The 17634-nt window shown below is 33.3% G+C and overlaps 1 protein-coding gene across 2 annotated transcripts in view; it reads left to right on the top strand.

The window, feature by feature from the left end:
• LOC106130526 (forkhead box protein F1) overlaps positions 1-16254 on the top strand; it is a 35323-nt gene extending 19069 nt beyond the window's left edge. Inside the window, exons 2-3 of one of the 2 annotated variants that reach the window (XM_060953831.1) lie at positions 6233-6313; positions 14299-14417. In XM_060953831.1, coding sequence (XP_060809814.1) covers positions 6233-6288 — 56 coding nt within the window. In that variant the 3' untranslated portion in view covers positions 6289-6313; positions 14299-14417. Of the gene's footprint in view, positions 1-6232; positions 6314-14298 lie in introns of both variants that reach the window. The other variant, XM_060953830.1, reaches the window with a different exon arrangement.
• Positions 16255-17634: the final 1380 nt, after the last annotated feature.

Here is a 17634-nt window from a genome sequence, read left to right as displayed (position 1 = left end):
ATTACGGCGAAACCAGTTTTAATGTAATTTTGTAGGTGTTAAGTATTGCTAAAGGCTGAAAAGTTCGTTTAAGTTGTATAAAACTTGCGCTTTGGAAGCTACTTTAATAGTTAATGTTTATTTATTTATTTATGTACACAAAATTATATACAGGATGTTTGTTTTGATGTTTGTTGCCATTAAGTGGCACTATTTCTAAAGTGATATACGTATGCAAATTTTTTCCCAACATTCCCACGGGTATTTTGGGAATTTCAGTAAACGTGGGCAGAACAGCGGGTTAATGCAAAGTAATATCCCTTTTCTTCCTACGTAGTAGACAGAGCCAATTAGCGCAAAATAAAAATTCGGTGAGAGGGTCCATCGCTTAAAATAAAATTCCCAAGTTCCATTGGGCGATGTTTACATCCGCAACTTTATATCTTCTGATCAATCATGCTATCCTAGTATCAAATATGAAAAACAGTGCTTCGTCGCAATTGCAACTGCATCGACGCTGAGAACTTTCTCTGTGCAAACTGCATTGAAACTTGTTCTAAAAGATTGTGCCAATGTCCCTAAGTCGCATTTTACGATAACCATGGGATATACATGGAGTGGTCTTATTTGAAGGGCCGGGAACCACACGGCCTTATAAGACTTATTATATTTTGCATTAGGGCTTATTCTCATTACGGCATCCGACTCGCTAATCGACTATTTCCCATGTACATACATATACCACGTCTTCATTTATTTCAAGGCAGGCAGAGCCACTAGTCAAATAGATTAAGATTTAGGGATAGGAATTCATAATTTAATATCTTCTTGTTAACCATGCCGTCCTAGTAACGATTGGACAAAATAGTGCTTCGATGCTACAAACTGCAATGTTCAAGACTGTTGGCTTATAGATTCGTTTTATTTCATTAGGAAAGTTCCTATCTAACATCTCTATATATATCCTAATTAACGAATCTATAAGCCAACAGTCTTGAAAAGTCTGATAGGCCACGATTAGTCGCCTTTTACTACAGCCATGGGAACGAGATGGAGTGGTCCTATTTTTTTTATTAGTGCCGAGAACCACACGGCACGGTATCCTGTATATAAATTATAAGTACAATGTTGTGTTTCATAATTTTCCATCTTCTTGGTAGTCATGGCATCCTAGTAACAAATGAACGAAACAGTGCTTCGTTGCAAATCTGCAACGATGCATTTGCATAAAAAATAAATAAATAATTATTGTGCATTTTATTTTTCTATTTATATTCTTTGCTTATATTATTAGTTTTGTTTTCAATAAAATATTGTTAAAATTACATTATTAAGTCATAAAGCTACGTGGCGTTTAAGTCTTTTCGAGACTTTTAACTCAGTTTACCCCGTAAGGGATAAAACGTGATTATAAGTATGTATGTAAGTAAGTAAATGCTTTATTGTTCACTAAAGGAGTACATTACAAATAAAAACAGTACAGTACAAAGGCGGGCTTATCCCTAAGTGGGATCTCTTCCAGCCAACCTGACAATAAGAGGATCATAAACAAAATTGAGGCAAGGGTGTTCTTTGTATGTACCTAACTGGTTTAGAGCCAACAGTCCTACAAGAGTCCAAGGCCACTTTCTCCTGGAAAATGGAATTGATTCAAATCATGAAAGGTTACTCACCGGCTAAAGTAAGTATCAGGATCCTGCTAATATTAAAAAAGCTTGCGAGTATGTATGGATGTTTGTTACTCTTTCACTTAACTAATGAACCGATTACGACGAAATTTGGTATGTAGACAGCTGACGACCTAAAATAATACATAGGCTTTTTATCCCGGAGTTCCCGCGGGATTGATTCCACGCGGACAAAGTCACGGGCGGCCTCTAGTTTAGAATAAGTGGTAGTAGATATGTATATGATATTTTTATGTGTTTCATAACTTTACACCTTCTTGTTAATCATGGCATCCTAGTGACAAATGCACAAAGCAGTGCTTCGTTGTCACTGCAACGATACCCGCTTTTGCAAATAGAGATTTTCTTTGTGCATTTTCTTATAATGCGCAAGTTTGTAATTTTTTCATGGTTGTACATATATTTATCACTTCTTAATCCTTTACGCGGTAGATAGAGCCAACATTTATGAGAAGACACTTTTACCTTACGAGTAATTGAGATTCAGATGGTGTCTGCTAGTCTAGAACTTCGCCCTAAAAAAATGGATATATGTCATTAATAACCCGAGGTTGAACATAGGCTTCTCTATGTTTGACCTATATTGGTATATATAAAAGCTAGTATTTTATCTATTTTCTTCAAGTTTCTCTACCCCGCAAAGGGGAATCGTAATTATATTTTACGTACATACATATCTTTATCAAGTTTCTTTCATAGTTTTTGACAATTGGGTTACAGTATGTATCTCAGGTACACTACGATGATAGTATGTATGTATAGGTACTCTGGATGCACTATCATATAAGACTTCTCCTTTATCATGCAATCCTAGTAACGTAGCGACGGTACAATGCGTTGCACTGCGCAATGCAGTTTCCGAAGAACGATTTCCACGGTGCATTTTGTCTGAGCACTGCTAAGTATTTTTTTCAACATTGATTTGAATCGATTCATCTATATTATAAAGCTGAAGAGTTTGTTACTAACTTAACTTCTAACTATAGTTAGAATAAAAAAATATTTTTGTGTTGTATCGAGGAAGGCTAGGCTATATATATAACATCATGCAGTAACTATATTCTCCACTATTATTCACAGGAGCGAAAAAATAATGGAGAATGTGAATAAAAAACGGGGAAATTTATTCATCCTTGAGGGCTTTAATGATGCCCAAAATAACTATTCCACGCGGACGAAGTCGCAGGCACAGTTAGTATATTTTAATATATTGCAGAAGTAGGTAGAAGGCGGATTTATATTAGTTTGACGTGATACGTAGTTAGGAATGTTTCGCAAATATATAATAGGTATAGTTATCATAGGCAGGAAGGATTTCAAGAAACTTAAGTAACGCCCAAGCCAAACACCACAAAAAGGAACGTAGAGCAATGATTCGAACTTATACCGATACGCAGTATTCCGAACAATAAATGGGTGATCTGACGAATCATCAGGGGTTTTATGGCGGTCCATATGCGCCTGCGCAGGCCTGGTTCTCAGTAGCGGGGCTCTGCGCTCGTAAAATATGTGGTAACATGTGCATCGCTGTCTCTCTATTTGAACATGCATTTGGATGCAGTTCCCTAGGTTAGACTTGCCTAAGATTAGCAACAAATAGTGAAGATATAATGAAGACACTCTTCACTATTACACACTACACCTTCTTATTTTTTTATCTCATTTATAAGGCAGCAATACTCGTATGCTACATGAGGTCTTGTATGTTACTACTTCGTCAAGATATTGTACAGTACATTGTATTGAAAATATACGGTACATAAATAGCCTTCTTAATAAAATAAATATCGTCGTCAATAATTGATTGTTAAAATTATTCATTCATACGTATGGTCAGGTCTATAACCCTTGTAGGGTCTACCCTACCCTTGTAGGCTCTGTCTACAGAGCCAACATTCTTGAAAAGACTCATCGGACACGTTCAGCTATTTGGCTTAATGATAGAATTCAGATTCAAATAGGTTGCTAGCCCATCGCCTAAAAAAGAATCCCAAGTTTGTAAGCCTATCCCTTAGTCCCTTTTTACGACAACCATGGGAAAGGGATGGAGTGGTCCTATTCTTTTTTTTATTGGTGCTGTTAATTAAATATTAGGTAAAATTATTCTGCATTTGGAATTTGCGCTTCTCATCTCTCACAAAGTATGTTTCAAGAAAATGTCTTTTCTCTCTTCGAACGCTCGATTTTGCTTAATATAATGCTTACTTAGGTCTCCTCTCATTTCAGCAGGGACGGGTAAATTAAAAACCGTAGTCTTCAAACGTTAAAGTAGTTTCTAAAAAGCTTTTCACAAAATCGAGTCCGATAGGTAGGTTGCAAGGGCGCGGTGTATTTTGGTTTACGTACAGATAATGGCAGCGGCGCACGAGGCACGCTATGATATGTTTACAAGAAGACTCGTTTGATCTTTATAAATGCAATAGGTATTTCAGGAATATCGCCGTCGGAACTAACATGCTTTAATAAAAAAAATATCGAGAAAGATTTTTAAGAACGACAACCTTGATGTTCTGTTTATTCTTACGTTAAGGTGTTCCGTTATATGTACATTTTTCGTTCGTATCTGACGTTTGTTTAAGCTTGTTTTTTTTTAATTCACTCGCTTGATGTTGGAGTTTTTTTTTTTTTTAGAAACTGTTTCGAATGCCAAGGTTTCTTAGAATGTTGAGGTTGACTATCATATTGATTTTGGAGTTGGTCTCGGTTGCTGTTTTAATTGGGAAGAGTTTTAGCCGTCTACAGCCATGATCCAGCCTTCGTAGCACGCGGGACGCCTTATTTATCGCGCGATAAATTATTGCGTGAAATGGGGCAGCGATAGATTTTCACGCGATAAAAACAGCGTCACGCGTGCGCGCTAGGTAGGACTAGACAAGTCAGCTATTACCTGTCTCAAAGTGGCAAAAACGATACAAGAAGTGGAAAGATGTAGTCTCTGCCTACCCCTCCGGAAAAGAGGCGTGATTTTATGTATATATGTATAAGAACTATACATTTACAGCATAGCAAGGTTAGCTTTTAAAGTTAAAATAAAATGTACTTTTTTACATCACGTTTACAATTATAATCCACACTAATATTAAAGAAAAACGCAAATCCTTTTTTTATATCTTACGAATAAAGTCGAACGACTAAACCGATTTTTATGAAATTTGGTACACAGATAAAATAGAGGTTTAGAAATAACGTAGCTCTAAAGTCATAAGCGTATCCCTGGACTTCTCTCCAAAAGATTACGATATAACAAATATCGACGCCAGGAAGAAACGCCTTCTTTTTCTTAAATTTAGGAGCTATAACTCTTGTCGGTGGAGTCAAGCAGAGCATCGTTCATTCATCTCTTTTCTTTCCCCAAGAATATTGTGATGAGATTATAACCAGTATAAGTAGTACATTTTTCAATTTTCGAATTTTTCAAAACATTGTGTTCTTGTTCGAATTTCAAAATGAAAAAGTATGCACACCATCTATTTTTTAAACGACTGTTTTAGAAACCGATGCATTTGCGTTAAAAATAACCACAGTTATTGACACTGAGTTCGATCGGTCGATGTGTGCGGTCTGTGCCTCTCGCACAATCCGATGCTGTAGTCTGTGAACATAGAGTGACAAAGCCGTAGAGCGCGCAAACGACATGGAATTATGAGTAGGCGTTAAATACATAGTATACTTATTATTTGTCCTTTTAGTTGAAATGAAGACTGTCAAGATTTTATTTTGTTATACTTATAAGAATTCCTTGTCAAATACTGTAAAAGGTGTACTACTACCGTTGTATTTTTGGCGTAAATATATAAATAAAATAAAATAAATATTTCACTTATGTTTTACAGAGCTTTTTGTATTGTATAAATATATTTTTTGTAGTATTGTTTGATTTTGTATTAGATTGTAACATAGTGGAGTGAGCACTAGAAAACACAAAAACGTTTGCATTAAAAATAAATATTTAAATCAAAATATACTATGTATACAAATCGATATTAAAGGTTTCTCTTCTCGATATGAAAGGTTTCTCTTCATAATATAATTGTTAGCTGAGTACATGATGTCCAAAAAGCTAGGTTATAACTTACTTTCTTAGTTCTATTCCACAAAATGTTTATTTAGTTAAATTTAGAACAAATACAGAAATATTTAATTAAAGATACTAATTAAATAATCAGCCCAGTAGCCATTATAAATCTATAATGTAATGGGTCTCCCATTAATTAGGCATATTTATGCGCGCTCTATAGTCAGAAATAGCATAAATTGAACTGGCTGAAAACGTAAATAAAAATGAGAACAAAAAAACTAAATACTACCAGCCAGTACCAGCGGCTAAGGCCGGAACTCCGTAAAAAAATTACCCTTTCACATGTCAACCCTTGACCCATGTTTATTTAGGTTTTTTAGCCGAATTCAATATTCAAATCTTTACTGCAGTGTTAATTTTAAAAAAGTGCCTATGCATTTTTTCTAATTTCTTTTTCTAATTTTGAACACATGTTTTGTTTAGTTTTTTGCTTTTTAATCGTTAATGCGTTGTTTTTTAAAATAATTTACTGTTTTGCTTCGTTTAGGGAGGATCGATGGCGCAATACCGGTTTTTCAAGGTTTTATGCCCTTTGTAACCTGAAATGGTCAGGTCGACTTCATCTCAGGTATTGAATTCAAATAATTTGATGCCTACCGCGAATTTTCATTGTGTCTTTTATTGAAATAATCCAAGGAATGGAAATTTAGCATATTACACGTTTGAAATTGATCTATAAAATATCAAACGTGTATCAAGTCAAAAAGCATTATGCTGCCTACCTGCGTTATCGCATTACATTGGTTTACACTTACAAATTTTCTCAATATTAAGCTTCATTGAATTTGCTTTTTGACTAAAACAAACACAAGCATTGAAACAAAATTAGTTAATTTCTTTAATAGTGTTAACATTAAAATTGTCGATTAATTAAAAAAAAATAGCAATATTTAACTAAAAACCATAATGCGATAACGTATCCTAGTCTATGTACTTCTCTGGATTATTTTCTAATGAAAATGTTGCGTCCTCGTGAATCCTCAATGCCCAGCAAATAATTTCCGTAACACATAATTTTATTTATAACTAAATTAAGATATAAATTTTTTCTATGCCGGTTTCATTTCGAATGACCATCGTAAACTTATTATTATGTAAACAAGGTAGGGTTGAACACATACAAACGAATGATACATTTTTACGACATTGACATAAAATGGTAACAGTTGGAAGATAATTTCCGGCATTCAGGATTCACATATTTCGCCAGCGAATGTCTGATACTATTTATATGTATGTGCGATTTATGCGAATTCTATATTATATTTATTACTTGTTACCGGTGATGCAATTTTTATGATTTACCATTTTACGTTTGATTTCCGGCTGAAAATCACAGGATTACTCTATATCTTCGTGTTAATATCAAAAGAGGCGACTAAAGGCAAAAAAAAAGAGAAAATGAAATAAAATGTTGCATTTAAAGTTGTTTTGAAAAGCAACATTTTCTTTAAATCTGGATTATCTAAAGCCTTGACTAGTAGTTAAAAGAATCAGATTCCATTTTAATCAACGGCTACACAAATAATTCAACAGCAATTTAGTAAAAAATAGTACACTTCGGCGGGTCTCTCACACTGGTTGGTCTATTTAAAATAGTATTCGTTATCGAAAGGGCCAGCTTCCCACACCTGGGGCACTTAAATACTAATAAATCTATAGTTAAACGGTTAAAGTAATTCCCTGCGCCCGCGCCGGCCCGCGTCTTTCATCGTCTGGCAACTTGAGAGCAATTTGTTATTTCATCGCAGCCCTTGTCGAGATCTATGGGCATTTGAAGTGATGACATGCGCAAGAGTACAGTAGCTTATGAAACGCAGGCATCCGTCTTCCTCGATGACGGCAGTCGCTGCGTTTTTTACATTATGGTTACTTACTAGTATTTTCTGCGTGCGCATAAAAGATGTATCGGTCTCTGTTTAATAACTTGCCGATCATGTAAATTATGAGTTTAATGGGGGATTCGTGAGATAATTAAACAATACTTATTATTATAATAAATAGTTTGAATGCCGGTCTAGTAGAGTATACATGTAAATTCTATCAAGAAAACTGAACAGGGGTTTTCGTAATTGGCCTTTCAGTGTCATTTTCGAAGCCCGATTATTATAATTTCTATGTAGGCAACTAGTTTGCGCAAGCTATTTTTATTATACATAGAAGCACATGCACAATAAAGACAATTATTGGTCCAGATTGCGTCTTTTTTAGAGTTAAAAGACATGCACAATAAAGACAATTATTGGTCCAAATTGCGTCCTTTTTAGAGATGAAAGCCTATGTCCATAAACTAGAAGTAGAATTAGGTACTTAGGTAGTAGTAGTACTACTAAGTAGACGTACTACCTATGGGTTCTCTATACAAATAAGTCAGAATTATTCAGTTGACTGAACGTGCAAATTTCGATAAATTACATTTAAAAATAAAGATTGTTCTTAATTCAAAAGCCATCTAATCGGGAGCGGTTTATAGTTTTATATCAGCTTTCTTGGTGTTGCAAGACTACTAAATGAATATGACGAATCCACACATATTAATATGTACACTTTTCATACATTCTAGATTATTACTCCAAACATAATATTGCCTGAATCGTTATTAGACTAAAAATATAAACGGTTTTTATTCCAAAAGCCGCCTGATCGGGGTTTGTTTAATTTACCACAATTAAGAACCTGCCGGCTTGCGTGGTGTTGATAACTGATGCAAAGCAGACGCCGCGTGATGGGAACAGCGCAATTATAGCAACACTGTGTGTGTTTTTTTTTTAATATGTTCAATGTTTCACAAACGTGGAGATGTAGGTTAATATACTTAGAATAGTAAGATACATTTTTCTCAGCAGGGTTTGATGGAAGACGAACTTTTCGGCTCTCGGCGTGGGTTTTAGATGTTTATCTATAAGTACCGTACCTATGTACCTTTTTGATATATAGCATCCCATAACACCAGTCTAGATACTTAGGGGCTAGTTCAGTCTATGTAATGTTTCCCGTATGTATAAATAAGTTATTTATTTTATCAACCTTTCAATCCCAAACGCTTTTTTTATGAAATGTAACACAAACATGAATACAGTCAAATGAGTTATTGGTAGATTTTTCATATATTTATTACATCTACATGTAATGACTACTCACGTCTACATCCCGTGCGGGGTAGACAGAGCCAACAGTCTTGTAAACACTGAAAGGTCACATTTATCTGTAAGGGCAAAATGATGTGAGATTCAAATAGTGACAGGATGCTAGTCCATCGCCTCAGGAATCCGAAGTTGCCCTTTCTTTAGTCGCCTTCTAGGACATCCATGGGAAATATATAGAGTGGTGCTATACTAAAGTGCCGAGAACCACACGGCACAAGATTTTTCTTTAGGTTTTTTCTGTCTCAATTAAAACTTATTTTCCAACTCAACTCGATTATATTAATATTCGTGAGTACAAGTAATGAAATGAATCCAAACACGCTGCCAGCTCGTTGTGAATTAGACTGGATGATGTATAAATAGATCCGGGAAACCTTAAAGAAGAGTTATGGCCGCGCCGTAGTGATAACACTAACCATAAGTTTTCATACAATTTTATTTTTATTACGCAGAACTTTACATATTTATATAAAAACTAGAGGACGCCTGCGGCTGACCACGATTCCAGTTCCCGCGGGAATTTAGGGAAATCATCTCTAAATGCACCCCTAGACCACATAAAAAACCTACACGCTAAATTTCAATTCTCTAGACCCAGTGGTTTGGGCTGTATATGTTAGTTTGTAACTTACTTTCATATTTTATATTAGACTAGTTGTGCCCGCGACCTCGTCCGCGTGGAATAGCTATTTTGGGCATCATTGAAGCTCTCAATAATTTTCCCCGTTTTTTTTACATATTCCGTTAATTCTTTGCTCCTTTCATAAATGATAAATGGTCTATTTAACGCAAAAATAATTTTTGGATTCGAACCAGTAGTTCCTGAGATTAGCGCGTTCAAATAAACAAACTAACAAACTCTCAGCTTTATAATATTAGTATAGATAGTGACTACAGTTTGTCTGTATAATGGAGATTTTGAATACAAAATGTAAGGAAGCAGAATTAATCTAATCAATTTAATGTTTGTTTTGTCTCTCTGTATTTTGATTAAAAATCTCCCAAAAAATATTTTAATGTATGGAAATTTAATGGGGGTTTTACAGTTTTAAAGACGGAGATCTAATTTGTAAATTTAATGTAATGTTCATAATTTGCCGCTTAGAACATGGTATTGTATATGCAAAATTTAAAAAGTTCGCGAGCATATATACTAATAAAAAAATACAAATATATCAATCATAAATTATTAACAATTCTTGTTTGTTTTTGTTTAGTGAGTTTGTCTTTGTTCGCTAATGAAATTTACATCGGAATAAGAAAATAATGCGCTTGTGTAGTTTTCAGTTAGGTTCGAGTTTTTATAAATATTTTAAATAATTAATTAATCATTTCAATAAATAAATGTGTCAAGTTAATAAAAAAAAAAAAAATCCACCTTTTAATTTAAAGGTGCATAATTTAATACGAGTAATTCCTTTTTTATGATAAATAATTTTGTTTTTAATCATTTTTTTACTATTATTTCCTTGCATCAAAGCCTTCAAACGCTGTTATTTATGTTAGTTTTATTTATACCTCAACCAATACAATAAATACCTATTTCGTTAAAAGCATAATTTTCACTTCATTGTTTTACAAATACACACTTTTAATTCGAAATAAAAATTAAACTAGAACCTTAATAATTACTGTTTTTTTTATATTTGTCAGTCGAATGCGGTTATGCAAAAGTGCATCGTCAGCGAAGTGCACTAGCTTAAGATGTTGGCGGCTAACGTCTCAGAGTACCAGGAGTTCATGAAGTGCATAGAGATCTCAGTCATCTATATCATAAACTACAGTAGCATATCTAGCTGCTGAAAAATCAATAACTACAGGATGCGCATAATGAAAATGAAAGTTTAAACTGCGCATTGTGACGACATATGTCTGTCTTTGTATACCTACTATACGATAGATGTATGTCCTGAAATGCAACTTGCAGCAGTACATTCATATATCCCTTGCGGGATAGACAGAGCTAGAGAGCTGAAACGACTGAACGGCCACATTCAGCTGCATGGTTTCCCTACAATAAGAATCCCAGGTTTATCAACCTTTTCCTTGGTGGCCTTTTACGACGTCCGTGGGAAAGATATAGAGTGGTCCTATTCTAAAGTGCCCGGAACCGTATGGCACAATAAGTTATTTTAAAAATATTTGCATATTTTTTAAATGTAATTGCAAAGATGCTCCTGAGGAGAATTCAAAGAAAAAGAGAGAATCAAATAATGTTACATTAATACTGTCATGGTAATTTTTAAACGCCACTTGCTTATTTTTAATTTTAATAGACCTTTCTATAAATTCACTTAAAAATATATTTTTAAATATAATTTCAATATCAACTTATCAATGAATAAAGATCGCAACAACCTAAGAAGAGCAAGATGTACCCCACACAATGCATTCGGGACGTTGCAACGCTCATTTCAGTTCAACATTAAATGCAGGTGTACCAGGGCCGCATAAAATGAAGGCTGCGTTTTGATTTCCTGAACATCTGTTGCACTTCATGACACCCTAGCCGTATTTCATGTTTTTGGTGAAACACGACCACGTGGCTTTGTTTTGATTCAGAAACACGTGTTTTCTCTACAAAACAGGCTTTCTCCTGGCCTGAATCGATGGCAATTTGTTTTTTAATTAAATACATTTTTTAAATATATTTGCAACGATGCACCAGCGAGTGCATGCGAAACCGTAAAACACAATTTTATAATAAAATATAATAAAAAAACATTTTTCTTTAATTCGTATCGAAAAAAAAACTTGAAATACATTTTAATGTTGCAACTAATTCTAATTTTAATAATGCCTATGACCACAATTTCAAAAATCTTAATTTTTTAAAACCATTTTTATTCAATTCGTATTTATCGAAATAAATATTTTTTAAATACATTATAAGGTTGCAACAATGATCCTTGTGTTTTTGGGAAAGTGCCTTCTATTTTTGACAGTAATTTTTTAAACAAATAATTAAAAGAATATTTTTTTTATCTGGCAATGCATTCGGGACGTGCAACGCTCATTTCAGTTCAATATGAAATGCAAGTGTACCAGGGCCGCATAAAATGAAGGCTGCGTTTTGATTTTCTGAATATCTGTTGCACTTCATGAAACCCTAGCCGTATTTCATGTTTTTGGTGAAACACGACCACGTGGCTTTGTTTTGATTCAGAAACACGTGTCTTCGCTACAAAACAGGCTTTCTCCTGGCTTGAATCGATGGCAATTTGTTTTTTAATTAAATACATTTTTTTTTAATATTTGCAACTGTGCACCAGCGAGTGCATGCGAAACCATAAAACACAATTATAAAACTTAAAATACATTTTAAGGTTGCAACTAATTCTAATTTTAATAATGTTATAACCACAATTTCAATAATGCTATTATTTTTTAAAACCATTTTTATTTAAATCGAACTTATCGAAACAAATATTTTTTAAATACTTTTTAAGGCTGCAACAGTGATCCTTGTGTTTTTGGAAAAATGCAAAGCTATTTTTGACAGTAGTTTTTTAACAAATAATTAAAAATAAGAATATTTTTTTAATCTGGCAATGCATACGGGACGTTGCAACGCTCATTTCAGTTCAATATGAAATGCAGGTGTAACAGGGCCACATAAAATGAAGGCTGCGTTTTGATTTCCTGAATATCTGTTGCACTTCATGAAACCCTAGCCGTATTTCATGTTTTTGGTGAAACACGACCACGTGGCTTTGTTTTGATTCAGAAACACGTGTTTTCTCTACAAAACAGGATTTCTCCAGGCCTGAATCGATGGCAATTTGTTTTTTAATTAAATACATTTAGTTCTTTAAACATATTTGCAACGATGCACCAGCGGGTGCATGCGAAACCGTCAAACAAAATTTTATAATAAAATATAAAAATCATTTTTCTTTAATTCGTATCGAAAAATACTTAAAATACATTTTAATGTTGCAACTAATTCTAATTTTAATAATGCCTATGACCACAATTTCAAAAATCTTAATTTTTTAAAATCATTTTTATTCAATTCGTATTTATCGAAATAAATATTTTTTAAATACATTATAAGGTTGCAACAATGATTCTTGTGTTTTCGGACAAATGCAAAGCAATTTTTGAAATTTTTAATAAATAATATTAAAAGAATATTTTTATCTGGCAATGCAGTCGGGACGTTGCAACGCTCATTTCAGTTCAATATGAAATGCAGGTGTACCAGGGCCGCATAAAATGAAGGCTGCGTTTTGATTTCCTGAATATCTGTTGCACTTCATGAAACCCTAGCCATATTTCATGTTTTTGGTGAAACACGACCACGTGGGTTTGTTTTGATTCAGAAACACGTGTTTTCTCTACAAAACAGACTTTCTCCTGGCCTGAATCAATGGCAATTTGTTTTTTAATAAAATACATTTTTTTTTATATATATTTGCAACGATGCACCAGCGAGTGCATGCGAAACCGTAACTTAATTTTATAATTAAATCTAAACCATAATTTTTTTAAATCATTTTTCTTTTCGATCGAAAGAAATACTTAAATACATTTTATGGTTGCAACTAATTCTAATTGTAACCACAATTTCAATAATGCTATTATCGAAATTTTTTATAAATCATTTTTATTTAATTCGTACTTATCGAAAAAAATATTTTTTAAACACATTTTAAAGTTGCAACTAATTCTAATTTTTAGGGAAAATGTAAAGCAATTTTTTTAAAACTAATTTTTATGGCAAATAATTTGGCATGCATTCGGGACGTTGCAACGTTTGTTCAACATAAAACGCAGGTGTACCAGGTTCGCATGTAATGAAGGCTGTGTTGTGATTTCCTGGATATCTCTTGCAGTTTATGAAACCCTAACCGAATTTCATGTTTTTGGTGAAACACGACCACGTGGTTTTGATGAACACGTGTTTTCAAAATGTTCAATCCTATGCCGCACTGATTTCAAATCATCTTTTTAAAAAAAGGATAGATAGTAATTATGTAAATAATAATATATAATGTTAAGAAAATTATTTCATACACTTACATTACATTATTGCCACGATGCACTTATGCATCCCCCGCATTAATGCTTAAAGGAACTACAACAACTGCCGTGGCGGAAGTCTGCGTGAGTCTAAAATCGGGATTTGCTTTTAGCTCCATAAATACCTTATAGGTTGTGAAGCTAATATGATCAAAGGAAAAAATGTCATATAATATGTACTTATCCATATTGCAATAATGCGGTTTCCTTTTTTATTCTTAGGAAATAATTATTATAATTTCCAAACTGATATCGTACAATTTATAAGTATTATTTTAACAGCGATGCGCGCGTTACAACTAGTTTTTATAAATACAAAGAACATATGAAAAAGTCTGATAAGCACAAAAAGATCTAACGTTGTTTAACCTGTTTTTTCCAGGAACTGCGCCAATGTTTGCGGGCATGCGAGGAGTGCACGGTCAGATGTTAGCCAGCGGGACCCTGGGCGGCTCTTCGATTCCCGGGTTGAGTGGCTTCGGGCTGTCTACCTCTCTGCCTACCCTGCCTGAAAGGAAGGTCTACTCCACGCCCCCACCTACACCGCTACCCAACCTTCCCCCCGTGAGTGGATCGATCCCGACAACAACGACTTATTATGACCATATGAAATATTAAAATAATCTTGTACGCATAAAATATTACCAGTACAATCAACTCCATGTCAAGTTATTCTATGACACGGTAATAGAGGTAAATACGAAAATTTGGGTAACTTGACATGATGTCGACCGTAGGTACTACATACTTGTAATAATATTCTGTTGTCGTAGGTAAAAACGTTTTTTAGTAACTACGAAATTGATAAGTGAAAACCTATTTATGTGTTAGTGTTTTCCTTACAACATTTTTCCGCTTTCATTACAAATAATACATAAAATTTTTGTTTTGATATATCTTACCCAGTTTCAAAATTTGGTTTTCCAGCAAATTATCTACTTATAAAGTTCAACTATAATCTTACCGATGATAGCTTATCAATAATTGGATTTATATTTCTATTATATTGTTAATAAAGTAATTTTAAAGTCTAATTTAGAAGTTCGATTAATACTAAGACATTGCTTTATTTATTTTTCACAGTAAAACTGAATTCACACCTTTCTTTTTAAAAATATGACAATATGCCATTTGAAATATATTAGTATGGATTTTCAAGCGATCTCCAAAACAATTTCTTTTATTTTTTTCTTACTTAATGTTATAAGCCCAGTGTCATGCTGATAGATTTCTAAATAATTAATTTAGTTTAGCTGTATAAAATCGATAATTATATGTATTGTTAACTTAAAAATTATAGGTAACCAAAAATGTGGTAATATGATACGTATATACTATTATATAATTTAATTTTCCAAAATAGAAATTATGTAAGTAAAAATCATGTAATCATAGAATATGTTACATTTTAATAGGTTTTTTGTCTCGCAGAGACAAGATTTACAACAAACAGTCACAGTCATGATTTTTTCTTCAAAATACTTACTTCAGTTTATACCAAAAATTAATTTAGTAGACACGAAGTGAAAAAAGTTAAGTACCTAGTTGGTTGCGATGGAAAGATTGATTTTATAGGTAAAGCTTCTAAACAGAGGCTATCTTTCTTTTTATCATGTAGTAAAAAGTAAGTACTTACATACTTATTTATTTTTTATAGATATGTACACGAGTGTGGTACCAAAATCTTTGTGTCAGGCATAAACACGAGTATGATTTAGGTATATCTCTTGTAGACGAGTAAAAATAGAAGATGTAATAGTGTGGTAGTAGTTCAAAAAAATACACAAAAAAATAGATAAGTACCTAATTAAAATACTTACATAAAAAATCATATAACGATTGTTATTTAGTACACTTCAGTCCAAAATTTTTCATTTTGTCAGTCAATTAACTATGATAAATCTAATAATAAGTATATCTGTCATGAATTACAAAAATTAACCTCGCTTTTCATTAGTTTCGTGTTTTCTCAAGTTAACTTTTCAGAGGCTTCCAAACTTTTTAATTTTTTTTTTTTTTAACTATAATTGAGTTTTGAAAAATAGATGGATTGACTGATAAAACGAGATTTAATGTGACGCGTAATGTAACTTGAAATTTCGTAGCCTTATGATTTGTTCGTAGCAATTTTCGTAGCTCCTTCGTAGACCTTTTGTATTATTGTGTTATAATAGGTATACCACCTGCCGTACATCTACGATGCGAAGGCTGTATTATACATTTTTATATTATAACAGATAATTTAAATAGATTCATAAAAGTACAGATTATCTAAGCTTCAATAAGAACATGTTTAAAACAAAGTAAAGTGCATGTTTTCATTCTAGCCGTAATTGAATTACAGTATCCATATAATTAAGTTGTTATAAATAAAATATCTTTATATTAAATGTTCTTTTTCATTAGACATCCTTCCTATATTCAGAGCTTTTAAACTTATCTGAAAAAAATTGGGTCTGAAGGTAAGTGACATTAAATTTATAGTAAACCATATAAGAATATAGGTGGATACTTAATAGATTTAAAAATGTAAAAAGAAAAGTCGTCTTTGCGGGAAATAAAAATGATCTATCATATTATGTATGTATTTAACTTCGTGCTGTAGGTTTAAATGTAGACGAGAGAATTCTGAGATTCGTATGGAAACAGTCTGGTTTTTGCTGCCGTAGGGATAAAGACGTGATTATATGTCGTTGTCCCTAACGGGGTAGACAATACCAACGTAGCAGTTTGAACAAATTTAAGTTAATAAATATTATGTTAAAAAATAAAAGCATATTCGCATAACGTGTTGGCAAAATATAGCTGTTGCCCCTCCATCACTATCTACACATGTTGCACCAAGATCTGCTAATCCAGCGACCATGACACGATAGCTCACGCCGAGACCTGTGAAGTTGAGCCAGGCTGACGCCTGGATATGGCCTTCTGTATCCTCAGGGCGTTGGGATCTGGACTATACAAGGCTATCGTGCTGTCGCTGTCGAAAACGTTTCTCGATTTTTCGAAGTGCTTTCGTGACAATGTTTGTGAAAATAAAGTAATTTAATTTAAGCCTTTATGATCAGGTGATCAAAACGGAGAGCAAAAACTTATTAATATTTTATTGTATTTTATATTCCACATTAAAATATAATAATTGGGATATATCGTTTTATAAAAATCCTCGACCTCATTTCCAAAGATGTGACGATGCAACCGGGACTATAGCCAGGAGGAAGAAGATCATTTTAATAAAAAGTAATATATAAATAACAAGTTTGTAATTTTTTGGATAGGTTCCCGGAGGGGTAGGCAGAGACCACAACTTTCCACGATCACTGCATACTTCCTTCGATTCATCCACATTCATAACTCTCTTCATGCAAGCTCGGCGGTTTCGGGTACTCTTGACCTGACCCTTTACCAGGACGTTCTTAATTTGATTAAGATACGTTCGTCTATAAACAACAGTTGTTTATTATGTACTAATATTCGATCAAGCGCATAGATAGACCGAAGATTGTACGTAATAAATTATAACTACTTTTTGACTAATGTTATTATGACATTATTTGACAAATTTTGTTAATTAAGAATTTTAATAAATTGTAATTTATTACGTCCACAGTCCAGCGTACACATATTCACGTCAAGATGCACGTGAAGACTTTATCTATGGTCAAGTCAATACAAAAGTCAAAGTCAAATGAAAACCGACCGTCGTGATCAAACAAAA

The sequence above is a fragment of the Amyelois transitella genome, chromosome Z (genome assembly GCF_032362555.1).
Source record: "Amyelois transitella isolate CPQ chromosome Z, ilAmyTran1.1, whole genome shotgun sequence".
Lineage (NCBI taxonomy): Eukaryota > Metazoa > Arthropoda > Insecta > Lepidoptera > Pyralidae > Amyelois > Amyelois transitella.
Note: the sequence above shows the minus strand (reverse complement) of the source record. Positions and strands in the feature narration are given on the sequence as shown.